The sequence below is a fragment of the Hylobates moloch genome, unplaced genomic scaffold (assembly GCF_009828535.3).
Source record: "Hylobates moloch isolate HMO894 unplaced genomic scaffold, HMol_V3 SCAFFOLD_11, whole genome shotgun sequence".
NCBI classification, from domain to species: Eukaryota; Metazoa; Chordata; class Mammalia; order Primates; family Hylobatidae; genus Hylobates; species Hylobates moloch.
Genome location: NW_026652286.1, coordinates 67,735,523 through 67,757,202, shown reverse-complemented (window position 1 = coordinate 67,757,202; position 21,680 = coordinate 67,735,523). Strand labels below are relative to the sequence as shown.

The 21,680-nt window shown below is 44.9% G+C and overlaps 1 protein-coding gene across 1 annotated transcript in view; it reads right to left on the bottom strand.

Moving 5' to 3' along the window:
- ENDOD1 (endonuclease domain containing 1) overlaps positions 1–21,429 on the bottom strand; it is a 43,094-nt gene extending 21,665 nt beyond the window's left edge. Inside the window, exon 1 of the mRNA XM_032167194.2 lies at positions 20,802–21,429. Coding sequence (XP_032023085.1) covers positions 20,802–21,101 — 300 coding nt within the window. The 5' untranslated portion in view covers positions 21,102–21,429. The remainder of the gene's footprint in view (positions 1–20,801) is intronic.
- Positions 21,430–21,680: the final 251 nt, after the last annotated feature.

Genomic DNA, 21,680 nt, shown 5'->3' with positions numbered 1-21,680 from the left:
ACCTTGTGCAAGTGTTTTGATGTGACAGAGGATCCCACAGGGCCAGAAGACTAAGAAAGAGATCAGGTGTCCCAGCTGAGACCAGTCAGGGGACTACACTGTGGGACAATGGAGTAAGAGTAGCCCTGAGAGCAGAAAGAGAGTGACAGAATGTCTTAGAATGTATAGGAGGATAAGGAGTCTCTGCAGAGGGCTAGAATGACTGACTGCGAAGAATGGAAAAGGGGAGAGAGGCTTGTAATGTGTTACTAACGTTGGTCATTGGCTTTAAAAAGCACACACACACACACACACACACACACACACACACACACACGGACTTGAAAGTCAGGAAAAAAGAGTTGCCAGAGAGAAGGGAACCCAGTGTACCAGGGAGGGGTATCCTGTGCATTTGCCTCTGGTATTTTTACAGACTGTAGGCTCCTCAAAAGTTGGGATCATCTCTTGTACTCCTTGTCTGCCTAAGTCATAATGGAGACTCTGTATATGGTAGGTTCTTGGTAGCTATCTGCTAATTAGTACACTGGTGACCAAGATGGGATCAATGGAAGAAGATGGGCAGAGCAAAGGGATGATATTGGGAGCCCATGGAAAAGAGTCAGCCTCTTCTGAGAACCTCTTCTGAGAATGCAGGGGAGGATGAAAGGAGGGCAGATGAGGGGCTGGTGCTGGCAATTACTCAGAGAAGTGGTGATCTGCTTCTCTGCCGTGGTGGCCAGGGGCCAAGAGCATAGGGAGAATTGGGAATGTCTTTAGCCTCCTAAGGCCACCATGTCAGGGAATTTACAGAAGAGGAAAAATGACTGCTGAAAAGAAAGGCCCCATGGACGTCAGCCAGGACAAGTGGGGCAGGGCAGCTCTGCTGAGGCCAGGGTTTGAGTTTTTGGACTTATATAACCTCAGCAATGATCTGCAGTCCAGAGACAAGAACAGAAAAATAACTGGCCTAGGTATGGTGGATATGAACCCTGGCAGCCTTGTCCCTGCAGATTGAAGTACCTGACCTCGAAATCCAGGTGGGCATGGGCCCAAGGTTGCAGGTGCTGGCTAATGGCACCGCTGATGCGAAGAGACTGAGCAGTGCAGGTGCAGGTAAAGAGCAAGACAGGCTCAGTGGTGATGGGGAGGAGAAGGCTGGATTCTCGAAGGAGCAGCATGGCAGCAGGTAGCGGGCCAGGTGTGGCCCTGCTGCTGACGGGCAACTGGTGTGAATGGAGACAGCGCCTCAGAGTGTGGGACACAAGTGGGCAGCTGAGTTTGACAGGCTGACCTCCAAAGACAAAGCAGAGGAGTCTGCCACTGCATTGAGACAGTATGTTTATCCATCAGTCTGAACCACTGAATTGAAGGGCCAGGGCCAGTGCCCAATTATCTCTGTGTTCCCAGACCTAGCATGATGGTCCTGCACACCAGGAAGTGACTGGCATTTGTTGAAAGAATGATCTCATTTGAGCTCCACAACAATCTTCTGATGCACATAAGATTTCCTCCAATTTGCAGATGAGTCTCCAGAGAGAACCGGCTCTCCTCTAATTCTGCTCCTCGATCTGCTGCAAGGAAAAGGTGGTCCTGACAACAGACCATCAAAGTGGTTATTAAACTCTCAAAGACTCTGACTCATGGAGGGTGGAGTTTCCTTTCCATGGAGAATTTTAAGCTGAGGCTAGATAAGCACATGCAGGGGATGATTCAGACAAGATCCTGTGGTCAGGAGATGACCTAGGGAGCTATCCAACAAAGACGCTATTGCCTTAGGGGTTTGTTTTATTTTTCAACAAGAGTTAAAATAATAGAATGAGCTGAACAGTGGGTGTTCCCATTTTATTTCTGCTGTGTGAACTACAATATAGGCACACACTCACACTCACTGGGATGTAAAAGGAATGCCACCACCCCTGCTGCCATTATCAGGTGGGTCAAAGAGCCCCTCCTTAGAAAAGATCGTGGGTGCAGCTTATAATGAGAACATCAGATAATCTTATCAGAGCTGCCTACAGGGGCCTAAAGGTCCTCTGCACAGTCACACACAGTACGATGAACTCAATCTGAGGCTCGGGTGAGTCCTAGGAGAACCTGCTTACCATGGAAAATACCCAGCGAGGGAAGGAGCTGCCTTTCAACAGTGGAGGGGAAAGATGGTGGGGCCACAGAGATTAAGGACATTTGAGGAGGAATAGAGCATGAGGCCTTTTCAGTTCTCAGGAAAGAAAGTTCCAACCCACCCATTTCAGGAAAAAAATATCTTCCGTGCTTGGCATCTAAAATACTCTTTATCCTCTTGGGAATAGAAACAGCTTTAGAAGAATTAGGGGAATGCTCATTTTTCTTTTTTCTTTTTTTGGGTGTGTGTGTGTGTTTAGAAAAGAGAAATGCAGAGCTTTTCGTTTCCTGAAAGGCCTTTTAGCAGAGCATGTCCTTGTCCTCTCCGCCTTCCTCTGGTGAATCACCCTTCCTCTGGGCTCCCAGCACCACTCACACACCTTCCTGGCTGTGGGAAGAAGGACGCATTTCCAGCTCTGGCCTGTACTGTGCACACCCGTAGGTGTTGACAAACTGTGGGAAAACAAAGACAAATGGCTAAAGAGCTCTCTCCCAGTCAGAAGACGGTGGAAGAGAAGATAAAACGTTAGAAAGGGTGGGTGTTCTACTTGCACTTCAGACTTCTCTTTTTCTTGAGAAGTTGAAAAAATAAAAATAAAAGGAGGAATTCTTTAAATTCACCAACTCCAAACTGGCAATAAATGCAGGCAAGAAAGCCCTGTGTGAAGGCCAATGGGTGGCCTGGGGGCAAAGAAACTCTCCCGAGGACTCCTCTGGCTGCTCATCACACAGAGCCTGGAGTTTCAAGCTCCTCCAGGGAGCCTAAGAAAATGTGCTGACTCCGGCCAGGGCGCAGTGGCTCATGCCTGTAATCCCAGCACTTCGGAAGGCCAAGGCGGGCGGATCACGAGGTCAGGAGATCGAGATCATCCTGGCTAACACGTTCTCTACTAAACCCCGTCTCTACTAAAAATACAAAAAAATTAGCCGGGCGGGGTGGGGCGCGCCTGTAATCCCAGCTACTCGGGTGGCTGAGGCAGGAGAATCCCTTGAACCCGGGAGGCAGAGGTTGCAGTGAGCCGAGATCACGCCACTGCACTCCAGCCTGGGTGACAGAGCAAGACTCCGTCTCAAACAAACAAACAAAAAAAGTGTGCGGACTCCTTTAAGACCTTTCCAGACTGCAGTACCTTCTCAGGTTACATCAGCCCCGGTCTTCTTTGGTTTCCTTCCACGTTACTCACAGAAGCCTGTTTTCCACTCTGCTTTCTTTTCCAGAGCAATTATTCTTAGCATTGACTGTGTGGTACAGAATTCAGAGGAGTCCCTTACATTGAGAAGGCTCCATTTCTAATTTTTTCCACCTTCTGAGTTCAGACAAGATCAAAGGTTCTTAGGCCTGGCTGCACATCAGAATCACCTGGGAGCTTTACAAATATCCTCAGGCCTCACCCGGACCTTTTTTTTTTTTTTTTGAGACTGAGTCTCGCTCTCTCGCCCAGGCTGGAGTGCAGTGGCGCGATCTCTGCTCACTGCAAGCTCCGCCTCCTGGGTTCACGCCATTCTCCTGCCTCAGCCTCCCGAGTAGCTGGGATTACTACAACCCAGACCTCTTAAACCAGTAAAAAAAAAAAAGTTCCCCTCCACCCAATCCCAGCATCAGGGTGTTTTTAAATTTCCCCAGGTGATTCTAATATGATTGTAATAGGAACCATGGGGCTAGATCTCCATCAGGTTCTCACTGATCACTCTCTGAAGGAATTAAGCCCCTGCCTTGACAGCCACTGCAGGAAATTAGTGATGTCTCCTTAAATCAATAGTTCTCAAAATTCAACTGAATTGAGGAGACACCACTAATTTCCTGCAGTGGCTGTCAAAAATGCAGACTCGTGTTCTTCACCACAGAGATACACTCAGTAGGTCTGGGATGGGGCCTCCACATGCATTTTCGCCACCATCCCAGGTGATTCTGATGGGGGAAAGGGAGGTGTCTATGAACCTCACGCTGAAAAACAAATGTTTAAATCATTTTGGGGAGTGCCCTGGCTAAGCTTAATTTATTCGCATGATACTGAGAGAGAAATTATCCACAAATCGCAAGAGGTGTGATAATGCCAAGGTAGAGAACAGAATACTGTGGGTCATTTGGATCCTCCACCTATTAGATCAGCTAATATTCTGATCATGTAATATGTGTAAGCATGGACTTCCTTCCTCAGTTCTAGGTGGAGTGAGAAGTCTACTTTTGCTATGCATATTCCTTTGAACATTTCACTACTCTAACACCTTCAATAACATCCTATGACTTCCTGATTAAATGACAAACTGGCATATTCATAGGCCTCCCTGCCAAATTTCTCCAACCTCTTCTCTCAAACCTGTCTTTATATTCAACCAAAATAGGTCAATCCCCCCACTCATCCATGTCAGTTACATGGCTGTAATGTAAATGTGCCCCACTTCCCTCTACAACTGCCCCTGTCACTATCAGCTGGGGATGCCTTCACCATTCCTCTATGCTACCTAAATCCTATCTGGGTGCCAAGGTTCTGCTCTGACCTCACAGCTCCTGTGCTGGGTGCCCATCCTTTGTCTTAAAGATCCATCTCCCTTCTTCTCTGCCCTACTCTGCATCTGGGGAGGCTGACTGATTTAGATGGGAGCTGACTTTTATGGGATGCTGACTTGTAGGAATCACATCAGCTGAGCCCTGTTGCCTTCTGGCTTCTGACTGGAGCCATCAATGGGAAGGCGGGAAGAGAGAGGGACCAGATCATATGTTCCCTTGCTTCCCTGCCTGGTTGTTGTGGCTCTGGCTCTGGCTGAATTTCTCTATAGACACAGCTCTTACCAGGCTCCTACCCTTACCCCACAGGCCTAGGATGGTCACAGCTTCCTGCTGTTGCTAGTCCCTAGGTGCATCCCCGTAACTGGCTGGCTCTCTTAATTATTCTGCCTTCTGCATCCATGGATTCCACAACTGTGGATCAAAAATATTCAGGGAAAAAATTTAATAATACAACAATAAAAATAATGCAAATTAAACAGGAATGAGATCTTGTCCTTTGCAGGAATATGGATGAAGCTAGGAGCCATTATCTTCAGCAAACTAATGCCGGATCAGAAAACCAAACACTGCATGTTCTCACTTATAAGTGGGAGCTGAACAATGAGAACACATGGACATAGGCAGGGGAACAATACTCACTGGGGAAGGGTGGGCCGGGGGGAGAACATTAAGGAAACAAGCTAATGCATGTGAGACTTAATACCTAGGTGATGGGTTGTTAGGCACAGCAAACCACATGGCACACATTTACCTATGTAACAAACACACATCCTGCACATGTACCCCACAACTTAAAAAATAGAATAATTCAAAAAAATAAAACAAGACAGTATTACAACTATATACATAGCATTTACATTGTACCAGGTATTATAAGTAATCTACAGATGATTTCAAGTATACAGGTAGATGTACCTAAGTTATGGCAAATACTATGCCATTTTACATAAGGGACTTGAGCATGAAGGATTTTGGCATCCACAGGGAGTCCTGGAACCAATCCCTCATGGATACCAAGAAACAACTGTAGTTTCCTCATTAAACCCTGTTGGTTAGACTATTTTGAGAGTGCCATCTGTTTCCAGCCAGGCCCCTGACTGATACGGCCCCAGTGAAATCTTTTCCAAGGCCCAACTCACCCAGTCCTGGGAGTTATATTCACAATCAAGTATTTCTGACACTGTCTCTAAAAGAGTAGCATTTCTTACACATGACTCTCTCCCAGCCACCTCCATGCCAGTCACAACCAGGGGCCACCCAATCTGGCCAGCAACCAACCATATGGCTCTCTTGGGTTTTCAGTGTAAGAAACTTAGTGACTGACAACAGCCAGTGAAGGGTGTGAAGGCTCCTAGATGCACTTTGGGGTTGGCAGCCAGGCTGAGCCATGGGAAAGCCAAACTGTTTAAAAGAGAGAAGATAGAGACAGGGTAGGAAAAAGACCCTGAAGACTCTGTGGGACCCTTTGGTTTCTAGAAGGTTCCCAAATCTGGTTCCTTTGAGCTCAGTGTGTATCTCTTTTCCCGTGCTTGTGAATCTACCTGTGATATCATTCAACAGCCCTGCCCTTCACTTGAGTAAGCTTGGATAAGTTTTATGATTCATGCATCAGTGAATTTGAAATATCAGAAATACTATCCTCATGAGAACCCAGTAAGGCCTTTGAGGGAATAGGGATTATGAATCTTGCAAGCAATGGAACCTTCTAAACTCCAGGATTAAAACTGCGGAACAAATGAAGATGAAGAGATAAGCTGTCTTTCTTTCTTTTTTTTTTTTTTTTTTAAGACAGGGTCTCACTCCAGTTGCCCAGGCTGGAGTGCAGTGGGTGCGACCTCAGCTCACTGCAGCCTCGACCTCCCAGGATCAGGCGATCCTCCCACTCAGCCTCCCCAGGAGCTGGGATTACAGGCGTGTGCCACCATGCCCAGCTAATGTTTTCTATTTTTAGTAGAGACGGGGTTTCCCCACATCCAGGCTGGTCTGAAACTCCTAGATTCAAGCAATCCACCAGCCTTGGTCTTTCAAAGTGCTGGGATTACATGTGTGAGGCACTGCACCCAGCTGGGACAAGTTTTCTTGATCCAGTAAGTCTGGGAGCAGATCAGAGGGGGCATCCCAGGGGACAAAGAGAAGAAATTTCTACCAAATTATTCTAAAGAGAAGAGGGGTAACAATAACAGAGGATAGCACAGAGCCACTGAATCCAGACTAAAAGCTGTGGGCAGTCACGAGCAAGCTGGTGACAGAGCAGGTGTGAAATGAAGGGCACTGCAGCAATAACACCCCACAGACACAGGAGCATCACACTCATCCTAGCTGTCCACAAGTCAGACACAGTCTGGGAAGCAAAGATTACTTATTCATTCAACATGCTTAACATATATGCGCCGAGTGTTTAGGCACAATGCAAACTGCTTTTTGCACACATTGTCTCCCTGAATCTTAACTCCTCTGTAGGAGAGGGACAATTTATTAGTCCCATGCCACAGATGGGGAACTGGGCTCTATATTTGGTAGCATTTCTAAGGTCATACAGCTGGTAAATGGCAGAGGTGGGACTCCTACTACAAAACCCATTTTCTTAACCACTCTGCATGTTTAATCCTTGCCCCTTAGCAGCTAACAATCTAGTGAGCGAAAGTTAAGTAAACCAGTTCTTGGTCATGATCTGCCTTTCCGATTAAGTAATAAGACACCCAAAGGCAGGGACTGTGTCTTGTTCCAGGATGACATCTTGGATTCCTATTTCTTGATTTAGTCCTAAGATCTCAATAAACGGTTTTGATGCTGATGAAAATGACAACACTGATGAAATCAGTAGCAGCTGGACGTCTGAGGACTAATCCTTTGCAACACTATGAGTCTAGAGCTGCTGAGCAGGAATGAATAAATAAATAAAAAGATAACCAAGCAAACAAATAAACAAGGTGAGTTTGTTTCCGTTACCGAAGCTCCTTGTAATTCCATGCCTACTTCTTAAACCCCAATTCCCCAGTAGAGAAGGGAACAAAGTCATGATAAACTCTTGTCTTTGATTGGTTGTGACCACATTTTTTGTAGAAATGAATGGTGAGACTCACTGAGAGGAAACACACACACACACACACACACACACACACACACACACACCCCACTCTCCCTAGTTCCTTAGCTTCCTCTTTAACTGTGGGAGGAATTGAAAAATAGAATGGTACCCAATATTGACAGCAGTGAAAGCAACAGCAGTAACAAGCCCGGCCAATAAGCTACCTGGGCATGGAATTGGAGTCTGAGAGACACCACTGTCAACTCAATTATGAGTCACTCTCATCTGAAAACTGGGAAAGTCCACAGCCTGTCTCCATACAAGATTATAACCATAATAAATAGCCTTTCTCCAAAGCCAACTGGCAAAATTCACCCTTCATTTTAAAGATCTTAAAGATCATTAGAGAAGGGGACTTAACAGCCCTTAACTCTTTTCCGTAACATAATAACTCTCATTTTTGTATCCAACCTAAATCCTCCTCAAGTTATTTAAGCTTAGCACTTCTTTGTTTGTTTTTGTTTTTGAGACATAGTCTTGCTCTGTCAGCCAGGCTGGAGTGCAGTGGTGCGATCTCAGCTCACTGCAACCTCCGTCTCCCAGGCTCAAGCGATTCTCCTGCCTCAGCCTCCTGAGTAGCTGGTATTACAGGCATGTGCCACCACGCCCAGCTAATTTTTGCATTTTTAGTAGAGACAGGGTTTCACCATGTTGGCCAGGCTGGTCACGAATTCTTGACCTCAGGTGATCCACCCTCCTCGGCCTCTCAAAGTGCTGGGATTACAGGCATGAGCCACCATGACTGACCACTTTTTTTTTTTTTTTTTTTTAAGCAGGAAAGAGCCATCTGCTTCACGATGATATGTAATAAATATAATTTGAGGTTAATAAAATTTGCCCTCAGGCAAAATAATGTCCCTTTTTTTTCTCCTGGGTTTTCTCCTGGGCTTTATGAAGGTAGCTCTTCTTCAAGGCCCTCTAAATGTGAGGCCAAATGGCAGTAGGCTTTAGTAACAGAACACCAGATTAGAAATGTGGAGATCTGTCAGCTCTGCTGCTTACTGGCCTTGTGACTTTGGGCAGACCAGTGACTCCCTGGGCCTCTGCCTCCTCTTCTTTAAGAGGAAAAGGATAATGCCCTTCTGTGCAGGAACAGGGAAGGAGAAGGAAGGCTGGATTTTTTCAAGCCACCTGTGAGTTATATATTCTTGAAAGAAATATGCAATGTAGCTGGACAACCGAAAATGTCTGTGGAAGAAAAAAAATTAAACAAAAATTAAAAAGGAAAATATGATGAGGTAGACTTTATATTTGAAGTCCTGAGGTCTTCTATTTCTAAGTTAAAATGCTTAATAAAATAAATTGTTTACATTTATGTGCAAACTCACCTACTAAAGGGGTCCCTACACTCTTCTCCATTGGTATGGTGGTTGTTTGAGGGGCTTGTTAGATGTGGCCTCATAGAGTTCAAAGAAATGCTGAACCTTAGGAACTAGAATAAAAGTTATGAAATAGTCTGTGTGTCTCTAGGTGTTATGGAAATTTCCAGAATGTTACATAAATACATACAAATTGTAAAGACTGAGTATCTTTCAGAAGTGGGAGCTTTTCTTCATACAGTTCTGAAATGCTAAAAAACATTTTCACCATGAGCATATATTACTTTTATAATCTTAAAAAACTAAGTATTGTAAATAACAACCACTACCACCGAGACAATAAAAAGGTTAGTTGAAAACTGTCTGTACATCTAGATCTAGGCTGCTGTGCCATAATAAGAACAGGATTGCACAGCTTGCACATTTTACTGCCACTGCTCAATCCATATTTGCCAAGTGCTTACTGTTCAACAACATTTTTTTGATCACAAACTAAGTGCTGGAATTACGCTAGACCAGGGTTTGGCAAACTTTAGCTCATGAGCCAAATCCAGCCCACCACCTGTTTTCATAAATTAAGTTTTCTTGGAACATAGCCATATTCATTCATTTATGTATTATCTGTGGCTGTTCTGTGCTAAAATAGCATAGTTGAATAGTAGCAACAGAGACAATATGGCCCACAAAGCCCGAAATATTTACTATTTAGCCATTCACAGAACAAGTTTGCTGTCTTTGTGTTAGACAACCAGGATTCAATGGTGAGCACCAATAGTCCTAGCCCCTGCCTTCAGGGAACTTAGAGTCTAGTTGGGTGCCACTCAATTAGTCACACGAATGAATGTATAATTGCAACTTATTAGCAAAGAAAGGTGTCCTTGATGCTACTAGAGAGTATCATGGGCAGTTGACCTACTTGGGAATATCATAGAAGGCAAAAAAAAAAAAAAAAAAAAAAGTAGGCTGGGCATGGTGGCTCACACCTGTAACCCAGCACTTTGGAAGGCTGATACAGGAGGATTACTTGAACTCAGAAATTTGAGACCAGCCTGGGCAACACGGCAAAACCCCATCTCTACAAAAAGAAAAAAAAAATACATAAAATTAGCCAGATGTGGTGGTGCATGCCTGTGGTCTACTCGGGATGCTGAGGTGGGAGGATCGCTTGAGCCCAGGAGGCAGAGGCTGCAGTGAGCTGAGATCGCACCACTGCACCCAAGCCTGGGCAATAGAGCAAGACCCTGTCTCAAAAAATAATAATAATAAAAACCAGAAAGAAGCCAAAGTGGCCAGAGTTAAAGACCTGCAAGTTGAGTGAAACCAGATAAGGCTGGAAAGGGAAGGGGCACAGACTATGCAGGATAAGGAGCTGTGTAGAGCATGATAAGGAGCTGTGTCCTTATCTGAAGAGCACTAGAGAGTCCTGAAGGGTTTCCAAAGAGGCCTTCAGAGTAGAGAAAGGATAGAGGAGAACCAGGTGGAATGGGTTAACCAGTCAGGAAGCTGTCTTGCAGAGACTTAGGTAGATGATGGGAACTTGGGTCCCAGAGTGCAGATAAGTCTGTGCAGGACTCACATAGGAGGGAAGTCTGTCCACTAAGGAGCAGAAAGTAAGGTCATCAACCACCCCAAACACTTCATGTCTATGAAGGAGATGTATCTGGTTCTATGATGGATACTATGGCTCTAGATATAATGGAGATATCCAAGAATGAGAATAAAAGTTTTTTATGGTTCACAAACTTGGCTTTCCTTTCCCCGTGTTTCTGCGTGTCCTGAGACCATAGTGGATGCCCAATCTTTCAGAAACATCAACAGTAGCCATTTCATTATGGGGTTCCTATTTAACCATGCATCCTGGTCAATTTAATCAACAAAGTTGACTTGGATCAATTCCTTCCCTTAGTTATAAACACTAAGATAACAGCAAGCAGATTTCCTGAAACCAATGCTGCCATCTCCCAAACATGGAGGGAAGGCACATTTACCAAGCTGTGATAAAGTTGATATAGGGACAAATGCAAGAACTTGCCAAGGTGAAGGATTTTAGCTTACTAAACAGTCATAAAGGAAAAAGGAATTTTGGCACATTCAAGGAGGTACATGTTCTGAGTTAGAGCAAAGTCCCTCCTCTTGTCCCAAAGTAGGGCTTATTGCATTACTGGGTTATTAAGTTTAAGTGCTCTGCTGGTCTTCCTTCCTGGGAGCCAAGCTGGCTGCAGAGAAGGAGCTCCTGAACAGACTAGGGCTGGATGATGGATGTGTGGGTCTGCCACCTCTGCTCAAGCGGTGGAGCTCTGGAGGGTGTAGTTGGCCTGGGCACCCTCCTTCCCACCCCTAGGGACAGCTGGCATTGAGACAGGAGATGGGCTCTCCTCAGGCTCATGCACCACATCCAATCCAACAGCCTGTCTGGCAGCAATGGCTCCATACTCCCAGAGATGCAAGACCCTATCCCCTACCCTCTTATATCTACTACTCACTGAGATGCAGGGGACAAAATCTGTTGCCCAACAGAGTTAACACAGTTTTTGGGTGATTCATTTTTCCCAGCTCTAACCTGGTGCCTTATGGAAAATGTTTGCTTGCATAAGGATCATAGGAAGAGCTCAAGATGGATCAGTATAGAACAAGGCTGTACAAGGGGGCAGAGCACCCTCAGCCCAATGCAGTACTTGCAATAACCCCACCCTTCCTATAGCCACAAAGGTACACCTGAAGGTGGCGAGCCTCTGATATTCATGGGCGTGTGACTGCCAGAGCTAGAAACACACCCTCTATAAAATCCTGGTAAGTGAACATGTGAACTTTTAAAAGATAAACTTCATTCAAGAGCATTCAATAGGAGCTCACCCAACACAGCAACAGGTTTGTAACAGAAGCAGTTCATGTGTGCTCTGGTATCAGAGAGCTCAGGTTCAAACCCCAGCCCCACCTCTTCTTAGCTGTGTAAATATGCAATAGTAGTTTAACCTCTCCGGGCCTGTTTTCTCCTCTAAGAAGGAGAATAATAGTACCTATTTCTGATGGTGCTGAGGATTACATGAAATTACATGTGAAAAAAAAAAAACACTAGAAAAGTGCCTCCTGCTACATGATAAGCATCCAATGAGCTCTAGACTGTACTTACTTGAAGGTCAATTGAATACCTGAAGGTATCTGGCACTCAGAGTGTCCAAAACTGAGTACCTTTTCCTCCTACAGCTGTATCAAAGTATAACTGATATACAAAGAATTGTACATATTTAATGTGATGAATTAAATGTGCAATAAATATGTAATAACTCATCACATAATTAATGTGCTGGGTTTGGATGTATGCAAATACCTATGATACAGTCACAACAACCAAGGAGAGAGACATGTCCAACACCTCCCATACTTTCCTTGTGTCCTTTTGTTTGTTTGTTTTTTGTGTGTATTAAGAAAACTTAATATGAAATCTACTCTCTTAACAAATTTTGAAGTGCACAATACAATATCGTCAACTATAGGCATTACATTGTACAGCAGATCTCTAGAACTGATTTATCCCATATAACTGAAACTTTATACCCATTAAACAACAGCTCCTCATCTTCCCCACCCCTCAGTCCCTGGTAGCCACTACAGGTTGAGCATCTCAGATATGAAAATCCAAAATCCAGTATGTTCCAAAATCCAAAGCTTTCTGAGTACTGACATGACACTCAAAGGAAATGCTCATTAAAGCATTTCAGATTTCAGATTTCCAGATTTGGGAGGTTCAGCCACTAATTCCAAAATCCAAAAAAAATCCTCAAACTGAAACACTTCTGGTCCCAAGCATTTCAGATTAGGGATACTCGACCGGTATTATATTCTTGCTCTTATAAACAAAAGCGAGTTCTTGATATGGCCCCCAAACAGCCCCTCCTTTTGTATCCTTGTCTTATTCATGGCAACTCCATTCTTCTGATCATTCAGGCCCAACCCTTGGAGTCATCTCTTCCCTTTCTCGTACTCCAAAGACTATGAGCTCTTTCTTCACAATATATCCAGAATATACAGTGCTATCATCTTGATCCAAGATACTACTGTCTCTTGTCAGATCACTGAAACCTCCTACCTGGTTTCTTTGCTTCTGCCCTTAACACCACACGTCTATTCTCAATGCAGCAGCCAAAATGGTCCTATTTAAATGTAAGCCAGATCACATCGAAGCTCTCTGCTCAGAACCCTGCACAATTGCTTCCCACTTCACATACAGTAAAACCCCAATATTTTACAAATAGCTCAGAAGAATCTAAATGATCTGCCCTCTCCTTCCCCACTTCTCTGACCTCATCTCCTGCTACTCTCTTCATTTACTCTTCTCTAGCCAAACCAGCCTCTTAGCTCTTCCTCAACACACTCATGCCTCTGGGCCTTTGCAATTACCATTCCCTTTACCCAGAACGTTTTCCCCCTAGATGCCTGCATAATTGGCTTTCTTACTTCTTTCATGTCTGTACCCAAAAGTCATCTCCTCATTGATCTCTTCCCCGATGGAAACCTTGTTTTAAACTTCACCTTTTCCTTGATATCTCATAGCCTCCTTCCTTGCTTTTTCTCCTTAACACTTATCACTGTCTAATATGCCTTTTTTTTTTTTTTTTTGAGACAGGGTCTTACTCTGTCCCCCAGACTGGAGTGCAGTGGCATGATCTCAGCTCACCACAGCCTCTACCTCCCAGGCCCAAATGATCCTCCCACCTTAGCCTCCATGAGTAGTTGGGACTACAGGTGCATGCCAGCACACCTGGCTAATTTTTGTAGAGATGGGGTTTTGCCATGTTGCCCAGGCTGGTCTCGAACTCTTAGGCTCAAATGATCAGACCGCCTTGGCCTCCCAAAGTACTGGGATTATAGGCGTGAGCCACCGCGCTTGGCGCTTTGTCTTTTATTTATGTATTTTATAATCTATATTCTCTATTAGATATAAACCCTATGAGAGTAGGTATTTTTCTCTGTTTGGTTCACTGCTCTCTTTCAAGGGCTTAGAATAGTGCCTGACACATAGCAGATGCTCAATAAAGATTTGTTGACTAAAATGAATTGACAGAGGGCTCAGGGCTTTCTTAAAGCATTAGGTGTCCCTGCCAACTGGAAGTCAGTAAAAACTAAAGACCAATCAGCCCTTAAAGTGTAAGTCAACTGAAACATGTAATTACATTTATATTTTCAAATAATATTTCAGCTATCTGTTTATTCTACAAAGTAAAATGTACCCATATTTTCAGCTTTGATTAAAAATATAAAATACCCTCTGTTTGACCTTTTGATTGAGCCACACTTCTGTTCAGCACTAGGTCAATGAAGCATGACTGGAATACTAAATGGTGCTTCTATTCTTGGTTCAGCTATGAGTCAGTTTCTTTTTTATTTCTCCTTCCTTTCAGTGGCCAAATAGATATATCGACAGGCAATGAATTATTGCTATGATAGATGTCAAGTTTCATGAAAGTGAAAGGGTAAGTCACCACTCAGAAGATATAACATGCATCTTGAAGGAAGAAATTTGAAAAAAAAAAAAAAAAAAAAAAAAAAAAAAAAAAAAAAAGCTTTCTTGACTAACAGTAATTCTAAAAGACAGACCAGATAACTGAAAACAAATGCTACTGGCAAATAAGAGGATTTACTTTCTAAAATTTTCACTTTCAGAGCTGAGGGTTTAAAAGGAAGAGAAATTTTATGCCCAAAGGATAAAATCTCAATTCCCCAAGGAAAGCTCCATTCAATCACCATGAATCACAAGTAACGGAGCTAAAAGAAATCTGAAGCTGGCATTTACAGAATGGTATGTTAGTAGTGAAACCATAAACTATCCAAAGAACTGGATTAAAAATAAAATAACAAGTCTAGTCAGCCAGTTTGGATTCCGGAGAGAAAAAACTAACATTTTAGTTAGAAAACAGTGTGATAGAGAAGAAAGCGTTAAGAGCTTTGGATTTGGGCAGTCATAAACTCCTGTCCAGGTTTTGCCATCTAGAAGCTGTGTGACCTTGGATAAGTTACTTAACCACTCTGAACCTCAGCTTCCTAAACTATAAAACATAGGTCATAATACCTAGAGTTGTTATAGAGATGAGATGAGTTAGACTGTGAAGACCTTTGACATGGTAAGGGATCAATAAATGATAGTTCCTTGCTTAGATTGTCCAGATATAAGTCTAAACTGAAAGAATAGCGTAGGGAATTGTCACCACTGGACTGCTTTAGGACAAATGTCCCTGAAATATTCTGCCAACATAGGTAAATAACCTTAACTTGATCCTGAGAATGGCCTGCAAAACAAAAGGAAACACTAAATCCAAAGATGAAGAAAAAGCCAGAAGGGAAAAATTCAACAAAGGATAGCATGTGTGGCCCCTGTTTTGCTGTATGCATCACAGTAAGGAAGAAATTGTGAGTGACTGCTTTTGGAACCATCCCCTGGATCAGGCACTTCCCAGTCTTATCCAGTCTCAGCACAATAGATGGGAATGCCATTGCTCACTGTTTTCTGACAACACACTTCTTGGTTTCCCAGGACAGAGTGGGTGGAGATGTCTTTGGTACCTGTTTGGTTTGTTTTTGCTTTTAATCACTCAAATCCACCCTCCATCCATTCATTCAATCTTCCACACATTTCATCTGTCATCATGCATTTATGAAGCATCTACTATATGAATGTGGGACATATACCAAGCATTTGAGAAGATACATGGGTAGATATTTTACATTTTAGGAGAGATTTGTAGAATTGTAGGTGTCACCTATCTAATCCAACATTCCATTTGTGTGTGTGTGTGTGTGTGTGCGCACACGCATGTGCCTAGCATCTACTGAAGTAATACCTTATATACATATTAATATTTACTAAAAGTTTACCATATTCCAGGTACCATGCCACATGTTCTCATGTGTTATCTCGTTTATTTGTCACAACCTCTCTATAAACACTGTTACGACCTTAAATGAACAGATCCAAAAAATGGGGCTGGAAGAATTTAAGGTCACATAGCTTGTAAATGGAAGAGCAGGGATCTGAATTAAGTCTCTTAATTAAGGAGTAAGAATCAGGATTGTCCTGTTCACTGCATTCCTTATACAGAGATTTAAGTGTATAATGGTCTATATATCTGTTCTCTGACACAATGAAAAGAAGGCTGAGGTTGGAACAAATTGAACAGTATTTCTGTTTCAGGTTGGATAAGCCATGGATGGAAATTAAAAATCAAGGACTTAATCAAGGTTCTAACTTGAGACAACCATTTGCATTTACTAAGATCTGAAATAAGACCTCACTGTGCCCTCCAGGAAAATGTTTTTGCAGTTAACCAGAATATCCCCTTCATTCCAGAGTAACTGACACTTGAGCGAGCTTTATGCAGCCAAATAAGTGCTCCCACTTGTCCTATGACTGTCAGGAAATAGAAGTGGAGTAGAAATTAGAATTCTCACATAAAACATGAAAATTAAAGTCCTAAGACCATTAACGCAGTGGATCCATTGTGAGATCAAAGAATCTCCATGGTGTATCAGAAGAGTAATCATTAATGAGTTCAAAAATAAGCTGTGTGACCCTAAACACCTCAGTTAACCTCTCTGAGCCAGTTTCCTCCTTTCTACAAAGAAAATATCTACCTCACAGTATTTTTGTAAGATTGAACAAATATACACTATTATTACTGAGTATATAAATTATATATTATATATTAATATGTATAATATATAATACATATTATATATTAATATGTATAATATATAATATATATTATATATTAATATGTATAATATATAATATATTATATAATTAATATGTATAATATATATTATATAATTAATATGTATGATATATAATATATATTATATAATTAATATGTATAATATATTATATAATTTATATATTCAGTTCCTTCCATGTTTATAAAATGATGGAGCTTTATATGTTGGCTTCTGGCATAAATCAGCAATGCACTTTAGAAAGGCATCATTGGTATCTTATCTAAAAATTCTTCCATTAAGTGGAAAGGAGTCGACAAACTAAAAGGTTTGAGGCTTCCTGCACTAAACCAGAATCCAGTTCTCAGTTTCTGGAGTCTTGACTAGAACTCCTCCAAACTATCTCCTGTAGGCAGAGCAGAGATCAAAATCATTTGGGATAGTTTCAAAGGCCAAAGCTAAGACTGACGGAGTGGCTTCAGAGCAGGGTTCCAGCTCTGCATGGGGAGCATGTTTGTAACAGCTGCTGCTGGCCAGCCATGGGGCAAGCTTCTGAAACAGGAAGGGCCCCACCGAGAAAACTGAAGCAGAACATCTCACCTGCTCCTGCCTGATTGATCCTCCCAACATCAAATTATTTTATTCAACACTTATCGCGTGCTTTCTAGAAGCTGGGCACTAGGAAAAGAATGAGTAAGATGCAGTCATCATTCCTCAAGGGCTCAAGTTGGGGAGACAGATACGTAAGCAGATGATTACAAAACAATATGGTAAGTATGAAAATAGAAAAATTATAAGAGCACTGAAGCGGTGGACCTAACTCAGGAGGTGGATACAGTTCGGGTGGGGAATTCTTTCTGGAGGAGGTGACACCTCAGCAGAGTCTTAAAGGACGGAGTAAGGGTAGGAAGTGAAGGATAAGATGGGGTCTGTGTAGAAAGAGAATTTGGGCAAAGGGAATCAGCATGAGCTAAGAAACAGACATCACAAACCGTCTGGTTTATGAGAGGAACTCCAGGCAGCTGGATAACGCTAGAACATAAAATATGAGGGTGGGGCATGGTGAGAAACTAGACTGGAGCTGGAGACAGGAGCTAGGCTATGGAGGGTCCGTAAACTGCATTCTGCAGTGTGAACTTTGTCCTGTAGGGGTTGGGCAGGCAACACTTAACAGATTTTAAGCACAAGAGTGACTAAGTTTCTCTGATCTTTGACGTAGGAGATTCTTTTCAAAGGGAAACTGCAGTGTGGCTCAAAAGCTGCTGAACTCGGCTTTGGGAACTCAGTGTCACTGCTGCCCTGCCTGACTCATCACTGGAGACAAGCACTGAGTTCCTTTGGTCTCCTGCCTCTTCCTCTCCTGTGTGCGGGGCCTCTTGGTAACACTGACCTCATAAAAAGGTGATGTGGGCACAAGGAGACTCAGCATTATAAAATGCTTCGAAGCAGCCAAGGGTACACATTGAGCCCTGAGCATCTTTCTGCAGTGGGGATCTTGGCTGGGAGGCAGGGCCTCAGGGAACAGGCAGCAGTGGGGGCAGGTTTGCTGCAGTGCACTCCAGGCCCAGCTGCACCTCACACCTCCTCCTCCCTCCCTCTCTCCCAATACTCTCTTGATCCTGGCTGACTTGACTTGAGGTTGAGGGGGTGGGTGTGGGAGGCCATCCACCTGGCAGGGAAAAGCATCCTGCAGTGCTCAGCCACAGTAACCATTCTGACCTCTCAGCACAGCAGGCACTCAGGCCCCTTGTACTCTTCAGAACCGCTGTACATCTTACCTCTCAAGCTGCCATTTGTAACTATTTCCACCCTCCCTTCCCATCTTCTTTAATCTCCACAGTCCCCTTCCTCATTATCCCACCCAGGGTCTCCATGTTACCTGGTTCCCTTTACTTCTTTCTGTCAAACTATACTCCTTTACGACTCACTCCTTCCCTAGCTGCATAAATGGCTCTGCCTCCCTAAGCCTTCCTTGGTGGCTCCTCCCCACCTGATCCCTCCCTTCCATGATTCTCTTTTATTCTGAGCAATTGAGTACATTAATCTATTTGTATTAGTTTACCTGTTCCAACTTCTTCATGCACAAATCCCTGAATCTGCCATGCCTTTCTCACTCATGATGTTTGTTCCCTCTGCTTGAAATGTCCTCCTCCTTGTCTCCCTTCTAAACTCTGCCTTACCTTTCCATGCACAGCACAGATGTCATCCTGACCCTAAGGCTTGCTTCCATCACCTCAAAGACAGATTAAATCTAATAGGACTTTGCTCACCTTTATTAAATTATGGTTTTTTTGCTTACATCATAGCAACAGCTAGTACTTAGTACTCATGTGTCACACATCTGAGAACTTTATATATGGTAACTCACTAAATCTTCACACCACCCTATGCTATTATCTTCAATTTAACCTGCCCAAGTTTATAGCTAGTCAGTGGAGCAACTAGGATTTGAACCCACATAGCATGGCTCTAATCAAATACTACACCACCTCTCCACCCAGCAAACTCCACCTGCAGATCAGGTAGCCTTTGTTCTAGAACTGCACTCAGATCTCTTGGTATCCCAAATGTCTGGCACACAGCAGGAGATCACTAAATGTGTTCTGAATTTAACTGAAATTTGTTTAGCATGCATTCTTATGATTTCCTCAGATGTATGTTCTGTCTCCCCAAGCTGTCCATGAGATCAAGGGGAAAGGACTAGGTCATTTGTTTTCTTCGCAGGCACACAATCACAATGCAAGATGAGAGATGGGGAACACCCTGTGAGCTCTAGGGGTGCAGCTGGTGGAAAACTAATTTTGGATTTAAATGTGTCTTGTGTGTGCAACTGACAACGTCTTTTTCACATGCCTGATCTCAACAAGTGTTATCAACAGTTGAGGTAGGTGGAAGGATGTGAGGAAGATAAGAAAACTAGGTGCAGATTGTTTGAGACCTGGCCAAGACCTCAGAGCTAGAAATATCTGAATGAGATTACAGCCCACAGGCTCTGAATAAGGCACCTGAAAGCCAGCCTCCTGTCCACTGGTGTGGTCCTGGGCAGCTGTGGCCGTCAGGAAACGGAGAGCGTTGGGTCAGCTCCTCCCCCAGCAGCCTGGGCAGGGGTGGGAGGCTGGTGAGAGGGCAAAGGGGAGTCTGGCAGGGTGTTCTAGAGAGGAGGCCAACTGAGCAGAGGTATTAAGAGCAGGCCAGGAGGTTCGGAAGATTCTGAAGGCTTCTCAAGTGTTTGGTCACCTTTACCAGATGGGACAGAACACCATGAGAGGTGACATGATTTCCTAGTGGTATGATAATATAGATATGAAGAGTCAGGAAAAACTGGCTTATCTTTCCATCAGTTGGAGGTAGTCATTGTTTCCCTATCATTTTTAACTATCCCGTTGCATTTGTAAAAATCTGTATCTTTATTTCATTGTTCTAATTCAACACAACCGCAGATCCAATTTACTCAATGCCGTGTGTACAGGAAGGATTTTCAGGCTAGGATGAGCTCTGCAGAAGAGAAGCTTTACTTAGTAGAAAAGGCAGTGAATTTCTAGACAAAGACCTGCCCCATCTGACTAACTGGGTGGTCTTCCCTAAGTCTCTTCAACCCCGTAGGTTAACCTCCTCTTCTGTAAAATGGGGATGACAATGCCCACCTACCCACCTCCAAATGAGTGCTATGGCAATAACTTGCACGAAGGCCTGTGAGCGACCAGCCTAGGCTTTCTGCGGATCTGAACGGTCTCCAGGGTCTCTGTATCAAGCTCTTCACCATTCAGGAATGAAACACTGCGGATGTCTGCTCAGAAATGTAGGGAGAACCTCCTCCCACAGGGGACCTCCCGCCCCGGCAGCTCATGAAGTGAAGGCTCGCAGATCGCCAGGCTCTTATCGTAGCCTCGACAGGGGGCGAGGCAGGCTAAACTCCGGGGACGCAACAGGGTAGATCTGGAACCCGGGTTTCTTGGCCCAAGGCACCGAAAGCGTAGGGATTGCTGTTCCCGGCCCACCCCTCGCGGTGGCTGCAACGGGGGGCAAGTCCAGCGGCAGGTCCCCGGCGCGCGCAGCCCGGCTCGGCAACCACTTCGCTTACCTGCGGCTCCACCAGCCATCGCTGCTCGGCGCCGCCGGGCGCAGGGCGCGGGGCGCGGAACGCGGAGTACACGGGGATACGGTCCCGAGTGCTGTAGAGGGTGGCAAAGCGCTCAGCGCCCTCCGCGCGCTGACATATCTTCACGTGGGAATCGGCCGCCAGCCCCGCAGGCGGGGTCCCGGCGTAGAAGAACTTGTCACATTCGCCAAAGCCGGCTTCCTCCTCGCCCACGAGCCGGCCTTCCAGCAGCCCAGCCAGGGCGAGGAGGCTGCCCAGCGCGAGCCAGCGCGCGGTGCCCATGGCGGCCTCTGCGAGCGCGGCGGGGCCGAGCGGCTGGGCTGCCGCGGCGCGAGCTTGCGGGCTGGGCGGGGAGAACGCGACGCTGCGGAGCAGGGTAGGGAAGGGAAGTCGCAACCTAGGCGCGGCGCTTTGCGGAGGCGGGCGGGGCGGCCCGGGCGGCGGGGGCGGGTCCGCGTCCGAAGGTCGCGCCTCCCTCCCTGAAGATGGCTGCAGAGACCCAGGGCCGGGCTCCGAGATGCTGACAACGTCCCCTGGGCTGCGCCCGGTACTGGAGACGCGGGTCACCTACCGCCGCGCCGCCTGGTCTCAGCAGTCCGCGGGGACGCGCGCTGCCAAGAGTGGAGAATCCGAGTGGGGCAGGCCTAGTCCCGGGGCTGGGAAGAGATAGTCGCATGGACTGGGCGCCAAGAAGCCTGCTGATCGCGCGCGCCCCACGGCCGCCCTGGGGATACAGAGGGGTGGCGTGAGATGGTCGCAGAGCTGCAGCTGGTTCAGAGTGGATGGGCAGAGTTCCCCTCTGAAATCTCATGAAGATCCGTCTCCCACTCTCCACCGAAGTGCTCAACGGCCTGCACACAC